The sequence below is a fragment of the Euprymna scolopes genome, chromosome 15 (genome assembly GCF_053919585.1).
Source record: "Euprymna scolopes isolate OS-2025 chromosome 15, ASM5391958v1, whole genome shotgun sequence".
Classification (NCBI taxonomy): domain Eukaryota; kingdom Metazoa; phylum Mollusca; class Cephalopoda; order Sepiida; family Sepiolidae; genus Euprymna; species Euprymna scolopes.
In genome coordinates, this window is record NC_136496.1 from 96552167 (window position 1) to 96569715 (window position 17549).

Sequence of the window (17549 nt, forward strand, 5' to 3'; positions counted from 1 at the left end):
GTTGGGATTAATTCACTATTATATAAATATTAATATATATATTAAATTTAAGTTTACCTATGATTATATCAGGTAAACATTTCTTTTCTGCTGAATTGATAGTATATATCTATAGCCCCTCTCTTTGGGTTGAGCACTGTTGCAAATGTACTTTCACTCGATGCTTCGTTTGGCTATTAAGCGAAGCTCACTGTCTGTCCGTTTGTTTGTAAACAAATGGACAGTTTGAACAATGTAAAGCGATGGGAAACTTCTTCCTTAATAGACACTTGATGAGGTACATTTGTAGGCACTGATTCGTAGACTTGTGGGTAGAATTGCCAACTGTCAACTTGATGGTTGGAGGTTCGATCCACAGCTGGAGAAAAGAGATTGTCTAGCCACACTGATGAGTTGTGAAACAACAAAACAGTACTGTATGTGGATGACTATATATATTTTTATGTATAGGATTCACTCCTAAACTAATTAGAAAGAAAAAAAATCAAGTGAAATCTTGATCCAACAGAGAGGTCTATATTTTTTTCAGTGTTACTTAGAACATTTTATTTTTCTGGAATTTCTAAAGTTATATTGGTTTGAATTTTTTTTTTTAACCCAAACAAACCAGCATTCTTTATATTTTTCCTCAAAAAAAGTGTTGACCAATATTGTTAACGCAAAAATTTCATAAATGAACTGAAGTTCTTATAAAAGAAATAAATAAAAAATGTCTTACCAAGCTCATCCATGAGAACTAAAGAATGTTTACTGGCATGCTGTAAAATGGAAGCTGTTTCACTTAATTCCACAAAAAATGTGCTTTCACCTGGGAAAAGAAATGATAAAAAAGATATAGATATTGCATTCCTTTAAAAATGGAAGAAAAAGAAAAATGAGGGCAAGAATTTGCAATATTTCTGGTATACAGCCATCATAAATTTGGTAGATTCTATTTATAACCAGGTGTGATAAGAACAAACAAATCAAATGCCAGAACAGCCTTATAAAGCCAATGTTTTTTTTTTTTTTAATTACTTGGGAGTTACTACTCATCTAGGCCTGGAGGCCACTTGAGGATAAGGGTTCATGAATGTAAGGTGGTAGTGTAATAATCGTTAATGGCATAAATTGGGTAGAATTTGATTCATGGGGACGGCTCAAAAAGAACTTGTTTACATTGGATTTGAAGGCTACCATGTTGTATTCAACTGGGAAGCACACCAGCGGAAGAATGTTCCACAGGCAGGCATTTCTGGGAAAGAAGCTTTATTCATGGAATCTGCATTTAGATTTAGGCACAGAAAGAAAGTGGGGGAAATCGTATATAGTGCTTATAGCTAGTCTTCAGTGCTATCTTTTCCATGTCAAAATGTGGAGATCACTACGTGTCTGCTGATGACAAATGAACTAAATCTTTGCCTGGGAAAAGTTCCTCTAGACAGATTTATTCTGCCATTCTTTTCTGCTTGGAACTACATTTTTCTATTTCAAGAATGACTTTACACTCAATAGATATAAGTCAAAATTTCAAATTCACCTGATAATCACATCTACCAAATTTACACCAATTAGCATGTGCTCACCTCCCACACTATTAGGATAATTTTACGAGCCTAGGAGGATCGTATTATTACGAACACACAACATATCTCCCTTAAAAGGTCTCATGACTACAAAACAGATACTAGGGAAAAGATAATGCCTGGAAAGATAGTACCATGATAACATACTACCTACTTCAAAAAGGAGGAAGTAATGCCTGGGATGATCTTATGGCAACAGTATAGACTTCTACCCCACCAAATAAGACAGAATAAAAGACAGTTACAGTCAGTTAACATACTTCTAATTTCTGATGCAGCGCTACCGGAAGCAGTGAGAAGGCAAATCAGGTCCTTCACTTTTATTGTTCTTCAGTATTTCTATAGTGAAGCAATTTAGGGGGGGGGGGGTTAGAAAAGTACATGCACAGTGGAGATATACGCATGAGAGACAAAAAGCGAAGGAACTGATTTGCTTTGTCACTGCTTTCAGTAGCGCTATGCTGTAAATTAGGCTGACATTAACCTAATAGACATACCTGCCATTATTCGATCATTTGCTCCAAGTCTCGTAAAAACCCTGTCTACTGGCGTCAAGCAACACTTCTCTGCTGGGACGTAACAGCCCTGTTAAAACACAAAAGATTAAAAAAGATTAGAATAATAAAATAATTGGTTGCTTTGAGAAAAAGAGGAAAGAAAGAAAGTCATTGTTGATTAGCAACTTTACAACAATAACAACTGGATATTAATAAATATTTTGTTTGTTTGTTTGTTTAACCAGCATATCAACCTTCTTTGGGTCATTTAATGCTGTATACAAGATTTAAATTTTTGATATTTTCAGAATCGATTTTCGCTGGGTATATTCGGCCAATGTTTTGGTGTAGTTTGTTATTTGATGGTTTTTATATTTTATGATAAAGATTTGCTTGTTTTAAGAAATTTAGAATGGTTTTAGGATTTTCTTTATCAAAGAGTTCTTTTAAACTTGTAGCCTTGTAGTAGTGTTGACGAATTCGTGTGAGATCATGACAGTCAAGTAAAAAGTTTCACTGTGTAAGGTTCGTGACATGGTATACATTTGGGGGATTCTTCACTTTTTAGTAGATGGGAGTGAGTTATGTATGTGTGTCCTATCCGGATACCTGATAAGACTACTTCTTCTTTACGTGATTTTCTGGTATCTAGAGGGTTCTTTTTAAGTATAGGAGTAATTTGGAAGAGTTTGTTATTTTGGCAATTGTTCCAATTTTGTTGCCATTTCTTTGTGATAAAACTGTTTATTGAATGTTTGTAATCCGTATATGGGACCTTTATGTCGTTTATTTGTAGCTTTAAGGAATTTTTGGCCACCATGTCAGCGTTATCATTTCCACGGAAACCGTAGTGACTGGGAATCCAACAAAAGAAGAAAGTTTTGTGTTGCATGATAGAATGGATCTTTTGTAACAGTTTGATGAGTAGGGGATTGTTTCATTTTTTATTGCTTCTAATACTGATAATGAGTCTACAAATATTATAAATTTTTTTGAGTTTTGGTTGATGATAATATCTAGAGCCAGGTTTATGGCTGTAATTTCTGCACTATAGATAGAGGAGTTATTTGGTAACCTTTTCTGCTGAATAGTGTTTTCTGAAATAGCGGCACATCCCACTTTGTTTTGATCTTTGGAACCATCAGTGTAAATGTGTGTCCAATTTGGGTAAGTATCCAGAATGTTGCTTAGTTTTTCTCTATAGTCTGCAGGGTGAGTATTGGATTTAGGATATATTGTCAAGTCTAGTATGACTTTAGGTTGATTTAACAGCCAGGGTGGGAGTTCTGGGAGATTTTCCTCGTGGATGCTGGTTTGATCTATTGAGTTGTCTGTAAATGGTTTTATTGTTTCTTCCATGTAGAGACCAAAGGGTTTAATTGCATTTTCTTTTTGTTTGAATAGATGTGTGTAGTTGGGATTGAAAGTGCATTGATAGGCAGAATTTTTGGGGTTTGATTTTAGTTTTAGATAATATTGTAAGTCTAATTTTTCACGTCTCAATTTTAGTGGAGGTTCATAGGCTTCAGCATATAAGCTTTCTGTCGGAGAGGTTTTGAATGCGCCCAGGGCAAGTCTTAATCCTGTGTGATGGATAGAATCTAGAGTTTTAATGTAACTTTTTCTGCTTAAACCATATATGAAGCTTCCATAATCTAGTTTGGTTCTTATCAGAGTTCTATATAATTTTAAGAGTGATGAGCAATCTGATCCCCACTCAGTATTTGCTATAACCCTTAATAGTTGTAGAGTCTTGAAACATTTTTGTTTTAATATTTTAAGTGAGGGATGAAGGAGAGTTTTTTTATCAAAAATAAGTCCCAAAAATTTATGTTGATCAGCTATTTCAATTTTTGATCCTTTTAGATCGAGAACAGGGGCATTGTGCATTTTTCTATGATTACAGAAATGGACACATTTAGTTTTAGTTGTTGAAAATTTAAAGCCATTTTCTGTCATCCATTGTGTTAGTTTGTTTATGCACATTTGTAGTTGGCGTTCTGAAGTATGAATATTTTTGGATCTATGGCAGATTACAAGGTCATCCACATATAAGGAGCCATTTATCTCATTGTTTAGACAATTTACGACATTAATTTTTATATTAAATAGCGTAACTGATAAAATGCATCCTTGTGGGACTCCTTCTTCCTGTATTTTTGTGTCTGATAGGGTGGGTCCGATTCTTACTTTAAAACTTCTATCAGATAGAAAATCTTTTATCAGTATGGGTAGTCTGCCCTTTAATCCAAGGTTGTAAAGGTCTTTAATTATACCCTGTTGCCATGTTGTATCATATGCCTTTTCTAAATCAAAAAAGACAGCTTTTGCATGTTATTTTTTAATGAATGCTTCTTTGATAAAGGTCTCCAATTGGACTATGTTGTCCATTGTTCCTCTTGTTTCTAAAACCACTTTGTAGATTGGCAATTGAGTCGTTCGTTTCCAGATACCAATTCAGTCGTTTATTTATCATTCTTTCAAATGTTTTGCAGAGACAACTTGTCAATGCAATTGGTCTGAAATTTTGTGGATCTGAATTGTCTTTCTCTGGTTTAGGGATGGGGATCACGATAGCATGTTTCCAGCTATTGGGTAGTTTTCCCTTGAACCATATTTTGTTGAGCATGTTTAAAAGATGTGTTATAGATTTGGAAGGAAGTTGTTTCAGAAACTCATAATGTATCTCATCTGCCCCAGTAGCTGTATTATGTGCTTCGTTTGTGGCTTTTAAGAGTTCATTTTTAGTAAAAGGATAGTTGTATTCTTCTTTGTTGTTGGAGTTGAAATTTAATTTATTTATCTTTTTTTCTGTATCTTGTTTTATCTTTTGGAAGGATTGACTGTAATTTTTGCTGGAAGAATTGTTTTGAAAGGTTTCAGCAGGAAGATTCGCAATATTTTTTGTCTCCGTTATTTTGATGTTGTTTTGTAGGAGATGATTTAGAGGGGAGGGTGAATTTTTACCCGAAATTATTAATGAAAATAGTTTTCGAAAACAATTAGTGAAAATTGAGTTTTGAAAAAAAAAAAAAAAAAAAAAAAAAAAAAAAAATTTCTGAAAACTGAAAAATCTTCGGCTAATTTAGTAAAAATTAATTTCTGCTAATTATCTTTAAATACTTTTCATTAATTTTCTACCTTATCATTTTTCGCAATTTGTTTTTTTTTTTTATTATTATTATTGCGACATGACAATTAAATAGATACAATTAATTTTACTTGAAATTCAATATTTCAATTTTCGCTACATTAACGAAGAACCTACAAATTAATTACTTTTTTTCTCACAATCCTTTTTAATATAGTGTTAAAATTGATTGTTTAATAATCATAAGAAAAAAAAAGTAACTGAATTCATTTACAAATAAAATAAAATGTCATTTTTTTTATTATTATTTCAATTTGAAAGCATCAACAGATATCATGAAGTGCAGGTCTTAGTTTTTAAATGTATTCTCGGAAAGTTTCACCATATCAAGAGCCCCCCCCCCCCAAAAAAAACACTGAAAGTTTTTCTTACCATTTGCGCCATTATAACAATAAGTCCCACTTGTCGCATTAATGTTGATTTTCCACCCATGTTTGGACCAGTAACTAAAACCACAAGACCATCAGAGGCACTATCATCTGTCTCCATGTCAGATTCCTGCAATAACCAGTTTTACGTAGAAAAACGAAAAACAAGAATGTAAATGCCAAAATTATTATTTTTTTCAGACAATAAAACGCGCACATTTTTCTTCAGAAAAAAAAAATCATATTCAATTTAACATCAGTTTTACATGTGTTGGATGACTTCTAGAAATTGTCTTTCAAACTAGCTTACTTCTAGTTTATCCCTCTTTCTCTCAAGTCCATCCTTACCACTTCTTCCTATGACTTTACCATGCACACTGACCCTGCTTTTTGAATTGTTCTACATCTTTGTAGAATGTTATAATCAAAGAAACTAGTGCCCATGTGTGTGTGCCTTGTGTGGCTATACTACCTACCTTCAGGTAGGATCTGAGGGAGAGAGAGGAGAGAGAGATATTAAAGATGCTGCCATGGCTTTATAAGACGTGGTCTTATGGAATCGCACGAGATCACACCGCCCACCACACACATATGCAAATGAAATGCAGTCAGTTTTTTTTTTTTTAATAAAACGCCTATTGACAGAGGTAAGGGGAGACAGACACGTGCTGGAAGTTGAGAGAGAAAGTTGTGAGGAGGAAATACAATGACAAATTCTATCCGTGAACTTGTGTTATTTTTAGGTTTCCCTTTTTTTTTCTCCCAAAATATCAGCCCATTTAACTGCAAGCTATTTTGGTGTAATGGGGGACAAGTTCGACCTTAAATTAATACCAGAATTCGATGGCTCGACCCCAGTACTTAATAGGTGGAGAAGATGGAACTGCATTGTCTGTTGTGTAGCACGAAAAGCATTGAACACGTGAATCCTCTACAACTGTCCTGTTGGGCTTTTGCGGTATATCAACAGCTTAGTCCTGAAGAAAAACAGAATTATGAAAGGATCAAGGCATCAACCAGGCACTCCAGTGGAAAGTCAGGAAATTACGCATACACACTGATTCGCTATGCGTGTACCACTGGATATGGGACACACTGACAGGCGAGACCAGGGTGCTCACTAAGGCAGACACTGAGACGTTGATCAGATGGTGTTTGGAGACCGTAAAAAGGCTAGTAACAGAGTACAACCTGTCTGTGGATGCGGTACCGGTCACTTCAAATTGCAACCTTGCTGATAGGCTCACTTGGGTGCCAAAGAGATGGTATGACGCCATGAAGAAGGAAGCTGAGCCAGTACCATTATTATGTGCTGCCTCTATCGAGATGGCAGACGAAATCAGGAAGATACACCACATCAGTAGGCACCCCAGAGTGAGACGGATATGTTATTTTGTGCAGTTGATATGCCAGTCAATCGACTTCGCCCTGGCTAGATGGCGGAAAGGTTGACTGGGAGTAGATAACTTGGAGACAAATAGGTATGGACATAACCCACTATGGCAGCCAGCACTTCCTCACCCCGATTGATTGTGGACCGACGAGGTTTGCGATCTGCCGCCCATTAATAAGACAGGATTTCTCCAGTTTCATCCGTGAATTAGAGTCCCATATTTTACTTATGACTTCCTGCAGTGAGGAGTTCAGGTGTTTTGTAGGTGAGTCGAGGATCTGGCTCAGACACCAATGTGCATATGTGCCAACTGGCAATGGCATAGCAGAGTGGTGCCACTGAAGTGTGTAGAGGATCGTGGCAAAAAAAACAAAAAAAACAATGCACGATGGCAGAAGCAGTCTATAGATATGATGCAACACCAAAGGATGCCATGACTGCTACAAGTGCACCTACCAATGCTAAAACATCATTGTATGCATACAATTGAAATAGGTCAGTAGGTTAGTTTTGCAACACCAGACATCTAAAAAGTGGTCACTGGGAAATTTGAGGGTATAAATTTTATTGTTTGATTTTTATTGCATCTGTCTTATTCACTTCTTTGATTTTGATTCCCACATTATGGATTGAGGCAGCAGAAAACAACTTTGAAACTTTCAAAGGCGGGTGATTAGCTTTTTCAAAAGTGATTTGACAACTGAGAAAATATCTGTGTTACCAAACCTTTTTTTCAATGATTACAAACATCTGTTTGATAATATTGTTGCAATTTTGAAATGAGGTCCTGGTAGCTGCTATTTTGCCTCCAAAGGAAATGGGAGGTAAGAAAAATGAAACAAATAAAAATTTCCCGCTTTTGTAAAAATTACCATTTGACAAATTTCCTGTTTTTTTTTAGTGCCCGTCCTGTAATACAAAGAGTAACAATTTAGATTTGAATAAGTGATTCTAGAATAGGTGATAGAAAAACAGAATCTCCCCTACAATGTAAAGAATGAACTACCAAAAAGAATGACTGAAGGGAAAAGCAAGTGGAAAAAGATTATGACAGGATACTGTATCAGCATTTTGGCGTCAAACTCGTAAAAATGCTCAGAGTCAGATTTTTTAATCTATGAATAAAGGAAAACTTTGAGGAATCTGAATTTTTGGAATCCTAGGAGTCAGACTTATGGGCACATGCCTTTTGATTTAATATGCGTTTACCCACGCATACACTTTCAAATACACACCAGTTACCTACCCTTGTTGTAATTCCTGTTTGTCTAACAGGTGGCGTTCTCCACTTCCTGTGTATCTACTTCCATCTACTTTCGCCTCTCTCTCTCTCTTCTGTCGCTTGCTGTTGAGGTAACGTTTCTTCTTGTCCATGTGAAAGACATGCTTTTAACATGCCTCGACAGCTGTGTAATCCTTTCAAGGTAAGGATGAACTCACGTATACACCCACATACACAATGAACATTCAAGGAATCCAGACACACGTATGCACACGCAATGAACATTCTGCTTCATACACACGTACGTACAATGAACTCGTTATGGAATAAAGTTTATAACGGACAAATAACTTCATCCATGAAATATACATAACGTGCATACACCCACATATCTTGTATTCTTCTATACTTCTATATAAATAAATGTCTCCTGTATATATGTAAATACGCAACTGTTTTAGCATGCTTTATTCTAAATCTTAATGGTACTCGTAAATCATGCTCTTTACTGTTGTTTTATTACGCTGTCTGAATCACGACAACCTTCAACCTTCTAGTAAATGAACACGCAGCCTAAGATTGGCGATAACCGTCAATCTCCAATAACGGTAACTACACCTCTACAGACTTTATGCCTTCCAACTCTACAACACTGCATTGTAGATGCTATTGCCAGTGAGGATATATTGTTATTAGATTGGACTAGTGTTTGGAAGAACTAGAGAAACATTAAAGATTAATGGCTACCATATATATATAAAAAAATATGTTCAAATTATTTTTTTATATTTTTATAAGTATTAGAATGATTAATTGAAATCAGGAATATCAGAAATTTTGGGGCTATCAGAATCGAAAACATTTGTGTCTATTTTCTGATTCCAATTGATTTTAATTGCTGTTTTTTTTTGTTTAACTTATTTTTCAGTTTTTGGACTAATGATAAAATGATAAATATTATTTAAATATTTACTTTAGTAAAACTAAAATATATAAATAACCCACTAAAGGTGTATTTTTATGTTTGCAAAACTATATGCATACATTACAAGAGATTTTATGTTAATCCAAAAATGAAAAAGAAAAAATAACTCTTTCACTAATTATTTAGAGGTGTTAAAAGAATTGGAATCAGTATCATGAATTTAGAACAAAATCGGCACTTGTATCCGAATCAGGAAAATATTGGAATCATCCCATGGAAGTGGAAACATCAGAACTTTTGGGGTATCAGAATCGGAAACATTTGTGCCCATTTTCTGATTCCAAAAACGATTCTTTTAATTGCGTTTTTTTTTGTAACTTAATTTTCCATTTCTAGTACTAATGATAAAATGATAAATATTTATTCTTTAAATAATGATTACTGCGCTATTGTCCCAATGACTATGGTGCACTCATTCATTAACCCTTACCCTCTAGTGGCCTTCAGACTTTATGTAGTGACTCATAAAAATAAATAAATAAATAAATAAATAAAAAATATATATATATATTTTTTTTTTTATTAGACTACAAGTGTAATTTTATGTTTGTGAAAATATATGAACACATTACATGGGTTTTTACGGTAATCCAAAAATAAAAAATCTAACTAAATATTTAGTTTTAAAAGAATCAATATCAGGAATTTAGAACAGAATCAGTAATTATATTGGAATCAGGAAAAATAGTGCAGTCGTCCTATCACTAATTGTCATTGCAAAAAGAGCAAAAGTTTCTGTACTTACATCTTTAATTCCAATTAAGGTGTCGTTTGGAATAAAGTCGTCCCCTGCTGACGTACGAGTAATACACGGATGACGACCTTCTCTGATCTCAAGATGAGGCTGTTGGGTTAGATTTGCAAACAAAATCTTAAAATAATAATTAACAAGTTCACAGGCTTCCAAACAACATGAAAAAAATGTCACCTTCAGCATCTTTTCCTATGTTTTCTGGATGCCTGTAAAAAATATTCAAATAAAATTGTTATTCTTTAGCAAAAAAATCATTCTTTAATTTGATTTTTACTTTTTTTTTCTCTATAAATAAATTTTGAACAAAATTAAAAGAGGAAAAAACATTGGCTCAATTCCTTAAGAGCTTAGTTATGCGCATAAAGTCAATCGAAAGAAACTCTTTTTAGAAGATAATTTACAAAAAATGAAGCCTTGTCAATATTTATTCAAATTATTTTTTTACTTAAATATTACCTATAAAATTTGTTGCTTTAAAAATCCAAATGCTTAATTTATCATCATTGAACTACAAAACTTCAACTTTTATTCAACTCTAATCTGGAAAAAAAAAAAAAAAAAAAAAAGTTCACTTTTTACTAACCTTCTCCCCAGGTTTTGGCATTTGGAATTCTGGTCTGCAGATGGTACCATCGCCACAGCGACTGTATTCTGCCATGCACAATAGCACATCTAATACGGCAAGGCATTGAGTAGCTTGGTCCCATAATTTGTAACTGAGGAAAAAATTCAAAGTGTAACTTTCTATTATGACAAGTCAATCACTGCAAGCACAAAAATATATTGGAAAATAGACTTTTCTAACCTACATGTTTACTATCTTATTAATTTATTAAAACCAATATCTATCTTACTCCCACAATGGAATGATGTGACATAAGAGTCGGAAAGTGGAATTTGAAGAGCCAACGACCAAGAGGAAGAGCACCCTGGCTTGTAAAACAAATGCCTGGACAGCCTCTGGTAGGGGGCGGCTCAAATAATTAGCAAAAAAACTAACCTTTCTCAAAGGCAGGAGGTAAACCTCCTAGTACTGCACAGGGAACAAACCATCTCAACAATAGCCAATATCTTGTTTTTTTTTTTTTTTTTTGTTTTTTTCAAGTGACCATGTTTAACAGATTTTTTGATATTTTTTTATCCTGGCCATCTTCCTCTTATTAGTTGTCTAATATTTTCCTGCTGATTTGTAAGCTACTGCACCATTTTTTTGTAGTTGGTTTATCATGTTACAGTTATTTACTGCCAGAGTTTTGCTTTTAAATTTGCTTTCCTTTTTTTTACATGTTGACTTTACTTTTAAACTTTTTTTTTTTTATTATTATATTAATTCAAGCCAACAGCTCTGTTTTTAAGCATTTATTTATGAAAACTAACAGCCTATTATTCATACTATAAATTTACTTTTAATTTTTTTTTTTTTTTAAATTTCAAGCTTAATAGGTTTACTTGTAAGCTTTTTAAGTTCAATTGAACAATTTTGTTTCTAAGTTTGTTTTAAAAATTCCAACGAATAGCAGTCAATTTGACCTAGAGGACCCACCATTAAAAAGTTGATTCTAGGGGTATTCAGGTCTGGTATGAATGAATATTACACTTAAATTTGTCACAGGCAAGTAGTTCTTAAACTATTAAGACCTTTATTATCCAACGTATTCCCTATTGTTTTCACTGGTTGCCATATTTAACATGAGGAGGAAGGGGTTTTATTACTTGGAACATGCATGAAGTGTCTTATGAAGAAAAAAAAAGGCAGCCACTTACAATTGGGAATATGAAGGTCTTAATATCATAAAAAGTACTTGCCGGCAACAAATTTAACTGCAATATTTGTTCATACCGTACTCAAATATTCCTGAAAAATCAACTTTTTAAAGGTAAATCTTCATTTGGACCCCTAGGTCATGATAACCCTAATAATTTGCTTTTAAGCTACACATACTATCACAGTTCATGACACTACCACCGTACACACATTAACCCTTATCCTCGAGTGGCCTTCGAGCCTTGGTAAGTGGTGATTTCCTTGTAAAAAAAAAGAAGTCTAATATCTAGAGATTGATATCTGCAGCCAAGATACAAGAGCTTAAAAGCAAAAAAATATTAGCTTGATTATATAATAGCTATGACCAATCAAAGATGAACATAATTTTATTGGTGAAAATAACCAATTCAATTTGTAAGTGGCTGAATATAACAGTTGACAAATCATCAAGAGTAGTCCTTTCCAAAATCTATAAAGAAAATTATTGATAACAATAATCAAGATAGATCTCCAAAAATATAGTTTTGCTTTATCGGATAACTTTTTGATTTGTTGGTTCTGAATTTTCGTATTAACAAGGCTTACTCGGTATCAAATTTATGGAAAACTCGACGCATGGTGTCTTTTAGGGCTGCAGCTTTTCTGTCTTCAGCGTCGGTCATTTTGGCAAAAAGCTGTTCAATTTCTCTCGTTCGGTACCGTTTCCAGCCTTTCTTGGATGACATCACTTCATATTCGTCAGGAACACGTTTAGATGCACTTTCTGGAACTTCCATTTGGTAACGGTTTTTGCCTGTGCCCCAATACACAATGGACTAGAGAAAAGAAATAAAGAAAAAGACACAGCAGTCAATTAAAATACATTTTAAATAATAAATTCCAAGACCCCTAGCAGATACAGTAAACACTGCTGAACATCCATTTTTTTATCACTTCACTCCAGGCAACTACTACTATATATTGGGTACAATATAATAATCAATAGAGAATTGCCTTTATAATGATAAATACGAAATCTGCAAAAATTAAAATATATTTTCCGACCAGGTAATGCCGGGTGGCCTGCTAGTAGAATATGCATAGATTTATTATCTATAAATATAAAAGCGAAAATGTATGTATGTATGTATGTGTGTTCGCTTTTTCTGTGTGTCTACAAAAGGCTTCTTTCAGAAGTGGTCGGTCGGTCGGTTCACAACTTTTTAAAACTTTTTATATCACATACAAATCGTAATATCTCACAGTTAACAACGAAGCTCGCCTGTCTATTTAATTTGGTCGATTTCGGGAAGATAAATATTCAATATTTGTCGCTCGCCGCATGTGGGTTAGTCTTTTTCCTATAACATCTTGGGGGCGAGGAAAAAAGCGTTCAGCAGTAAATGAAATCCTGCAGTCAAACTGACCTCATTAACTCATTAAAACGAGCACCTGCTAAATCCAACTAATTAAATAAATTCAAACGTGTTTCCGTAAGCATGTCGCGGTGGGGGGCAATGGTTAACGTCGCACGTTTTTTTTTTTTCACAACTTTGCCTCAACGGTTCGGGTTCGATCCTCATACTTACTTTTTTTTTTAAACCTCCCCCAAACACCCGGGCAACGCCGGGTACCCCTCGCTAGTTACTATACAAGATAAATATATACGGCATAATCACACCGACACACCGGTTCCCGTTAGAGCAACAAAGGTAAGCAACATTGAGCCGGGTCAGTATTAAAATTGGGTGACCATTTGTGAATTCCAGGTGCTGTATGTACTCTCCACTTATCTCAGCTTTGCTTCTAGTCAGTCTTGTGCCTCTCCTTGCCACTGGACCAAAGCAGTGCCGATTCAGGCGAGGTGTGGGTGAAGATTGCGCAACTTGCCTCACAATTACATGTGCAGCTACCTTTGCAGGGGGTGTCTATTATCTCTTAAGACTAAACAGAGGCACCGATAAGGTAAATATATAGAGATAGCACCAGCATCTCTGTTGTCTTCTATTTTCACCCTATTTTTCTATTTAGAGTCTGATACATATTGTCTTAGTTTTCAATAACAATATTTCATTATATACTAGCATGGCGACTCAGAATTACCTGGGGGAGATGGGGGCTTGCCTAGTAGACAGACAACAACGAAAGAGATAACAAAGTAGAGAGTTAAAAAGTGAGATTATTTTTAAGACCTCTTTCGATTTCTAGTTCCCTAGTCTTTCGAGTTCTCTCAATTTCTCCCTACCTCTTCTTCCTCTCCAGTCAAGAAGGAAATACAACACTTTGATCCTAATCCAAAGACAAAGTGCATTTTAGTTAGCTCACACCAAAGATGAACATAAAAAACTCAAAGAATAAAACAAAACATTTTTATTGATCACAATAGTTAAATAAAATAAGTGACAGCATTTCATTGAAAAATTTATTTTGTATTCAGATACATTCATGAAAAGGAAAAACAAAGACAAAGACTGAAGATATCCATGTTGTTTATGTTTACTAGCAGAGCTACCTGGCATTGCCAGAGGCAATAGTGTAACATATCTTTATTAAAACTCATCTGTTTCCTCTGCCTCCTTTCTCGTTTTACCCTCTCTCTCTCCCCAATCTGCTCTAACTGGACATACACACACATACCAGATGCCTTCAATAAGTTTCCAGACTTTTTTTTATACAGGCATTTAAAATTGTTGTAGACTCTTGAAAATTCAGTATGTTATTGCTATACATACTATGAGATGACTAATTTTTATGATTTCAGGTTCAGCTACAGGGGGGGGGGGGAAATACACCCTACTAAAGCCTTTTTGTCAGCTGGTGAATTTCAAAAAACGCAATCTGGACGTAAGAGCACTTTAGAAGAATGATATGCAATAAAATTCTGTTTTAAACTTGGAAAAAATGCCACAGAAATGTATGAAATGCTTCAGACAATTTTTGGGCCATGAATCGAGCATCAGTTTTTGAGTGGTTTAAGAGATTCAAGGAAGGCAACAAGTCTGTAAGGGATGATGAGAGGTGTAGGAAGAGAAAGGAAGTTAGACCAGACCAGAGTTGATTGACCAAATAAACAACTTCATGGATAAGGACTGTTGTGCGTCTATAGAGACAATAAGTGCACAGTTTGATACCAGTGTGGGAACTGTACACACAATTATTCAAAGAACTGAAGATGGGAAAAATTTACTTAAAGTTTGTTCCAGGGTGCACCATCATTGTCACAGACTATTTGTCTAAGATGGGCATCAAGACGGTTCCTCACCTTCCTTATGGTCCAGACCTTGCTCCCTGTGACTTTTGGTTATTCCCTAAGCTTAAGGAAAACCTTTGATGCTATTGTTATGAGACAATTGAGAAGAGGCTATGACAAGGGTCATTGACACGCTCACACAAGAGTACTTCCTTCCATGGAGCCTTCCAGAAGTTGTTTGAACAATAAAATAAGTGCATTGCAGCTGGGCGAGATTACTTTGAAGGAGACTAGAGTTTCATGTGCGTATTATCAATAAAAGTGCCCCATATGAAAAAAAGTCTAGAAATTTATTGAAGGCACCTCATACAACTCTTATTAAAACAATTTCTTTCCGAAATTAATTCACATTTCCTTTCCAAATTAGTACATAATAACACTGAAAAAAGAAAAGACCCTCTCTGTCGAAAACTGGCTCAATTTATCTCTAAAGATTCTAATCTTTCTTTTAAATCTTAGATTAAAAAAAAATTTTTTTCTTCACCACAAACAAAGCATAGCGCGACTTGAACGCAAGTGGCTACTATTTGGGACAAAATTTGCAGAGGTACTATGTAAGAAGTTAAGCAGCAAGATATCTGTTCACATTACACTTGAACTTCTGCATCTCAGTAGAGTCGGAGAAGCAGGGACCCGGGAGGGAATTCCAAAGTCTAGCAGTTTGAGGAAAGAAATTATTAGTGTAGAAGACTTTCCAGCATCTACAGTAAAGGTGGGATTTTGCTGCCTGTTTGGTTAGTTGGGATATTTACATCGAGAGGAGAGAGAGGTTGGAGTTTGTAAGGAGCACCTTCCATTAAAATATTTATGAAATAGGCATAGGAATGCAACAATTTTGGTAATGGGACAGAGATTGGAGTTTGGTTGACAGTGTGGGAACTATTAGGTTGGCCACTCTTATTTAAATCCTATCTAAGAGTAAGAGACTAGTAGCAGATGCATCAGCCCAAATGTGGCAACAATACTTGATGCATGGGTGAATGGTGGCCTTAATAGGTACAAGATACTCTCAGACATAACTTTAAAGCTGGTAGAGAGAGCCCAACTTCTTCAAAGCAGTTTTGGCAATCCCCTCGATATATTTATTCCATTTCACGTTCCTTGTGAATGTTAAACTGAGAAGTTTGAATGAAGAGCTTTCAGGTAATGAATCATTAGCCATGGCTATCAGTGGTTGAGAAGGTTTCTTGTAATTATTAAAGGAAAGAAGCTTAATCTTGGCACAAATTATTTATGTGCCCATTTCACAACAGACTGGAGGTCTTTCTCTAAGGTTTCGGTGATTTTCTTAGTTTTCGTTCGTTTTCCCTCTGTGTTTATTATAGAGCATGGTGTCATCAGCAAATATATCCATCTCAGAGACAATTTTAACAGGGAGGTCATTTATGAATATCAGGAATAATAAAAGGTCCAAGGATTGACCTCAAAGGCACACCCACATTTATATCATATTGTTTTGACATACGACCATTGAGGACAACCCAGATTCTTTTCTCATTTAAGAAAGATTTGATTATTTTAAGTATTTGTCCAGTAATACCATATGATTTAATTTTCATGAGACGACCATAGTGCCATACCCTGTCAAAGGCCTTGAATATATCTAGTGGATGGTATATATGTTCAGAGATTACAATTAGGATATCTGTAGTAGAACAGACTTGCCTAAATTCAAACTGTTGGCCAGAGAAGTTTAATATTTGTGAGGTGGTGGACAATTGCTTGATTAATTAATGACTATTATCATTGTAACCCAACCTGTGTTACCACGAACTAAAACTGAACTTTTGTGAACACCTTAAGCAGAAGACCATTTACTGACAGTTATTAGGAAATAAATAATTAAATATTACAATCAGTTAAAAGTCCATCCTGTGTTTTTCTCGTCATCATACACCTATTAGTAATATAACATCAAAGAATAAATAAAAAACAAACAAAACAAAACAAAAGTTCTTATTTATAATTAAATCTATTTTCAAAACAAAAATACTGAAAAATCTTAAAACAAAAATCTTAATTTACATACCTGGTATAGAAACAAAGATCTCATATTCCAAAAATAACGTAAATTCATAAAGTAGATTTTTTGCTTAACTAAAAAAAAAATCAAATTTTATAAAAAAAAAAGTGAGATATAAGATTTTGATCCGCCAGGTTTTATAAAGAAGGGCAAGACAACTCAATTCGAACTAGAGAGATCAAAATCAGCCTTGTTATAATGATACAATTTACTATTAAAATTGCTAAAATTCGTAAGAAAATTAAAAAAAAAAAAAAAAAAAAAAAAAATTTTCTATAAAATCTAGTCAGATTATTTCATAGTTCTTGCCCCTACACAATGTTTAAATATCGCCCTGTGCTGCGGCAGAACAGACCAAACTTATGATAATATACTTTCACATTAGACCCTCTGCATAATCACACTGGTGTTTGCTCAGAGATGTATCGGCAATCTCCTTTCGCATTGTGTGCTGCCTCAGAATTGTGAGAATGAACATGTATCACCATCACATTTCTGGCATTTTTTATTGACTAACTATCGTGATATTTCTAGGTTTTATGCATTCCCTAATTAGCCTTTGTCTATTGCTTATGGTTTTATGACCATGGCTTAATA

The 17549-nt window shown here is 34.6% G+C and overlaps 1 protein-coding gene across 2 annotated transcripts in view; it reads right to left on the bottom strand.

Annotated features, from left to right (window-relative positions):
- The window catches only part of LOC145294008 (DNA mismatch repair protein Msh6-like), a 110108-nt gene that overhangs the window by 16033 nt on the left and 76526 nt on the right, over positions 1-17549 (bottom strand). For both annotated transcript variants that reach the window (XM_080140964.1, XM_080140965.1), the window contains exons 26-31: positions 12286-12515; positions 10519-10651; positions 9927-10025; positions 5586-5711; positions 2063-2150; positions 719-808 (exon numbers count right to left, since the gene is read on the bottom strand). In XM_080140964.1, the coding sequence (XP_079997090.1) occupies positions 719-808; positions 2063-2150; positions 5586-5711; positions 9927-10025; positions 10519-10651; positions 12286-12515 (766 nt within the window). The remainder of the gene's footprint in view (positions 1-718; positions 809-2062; positions 2151-5585; positions 5712-9926; positions 10026-10518; positions 10652-12285; positions 12516-17549) is intronic.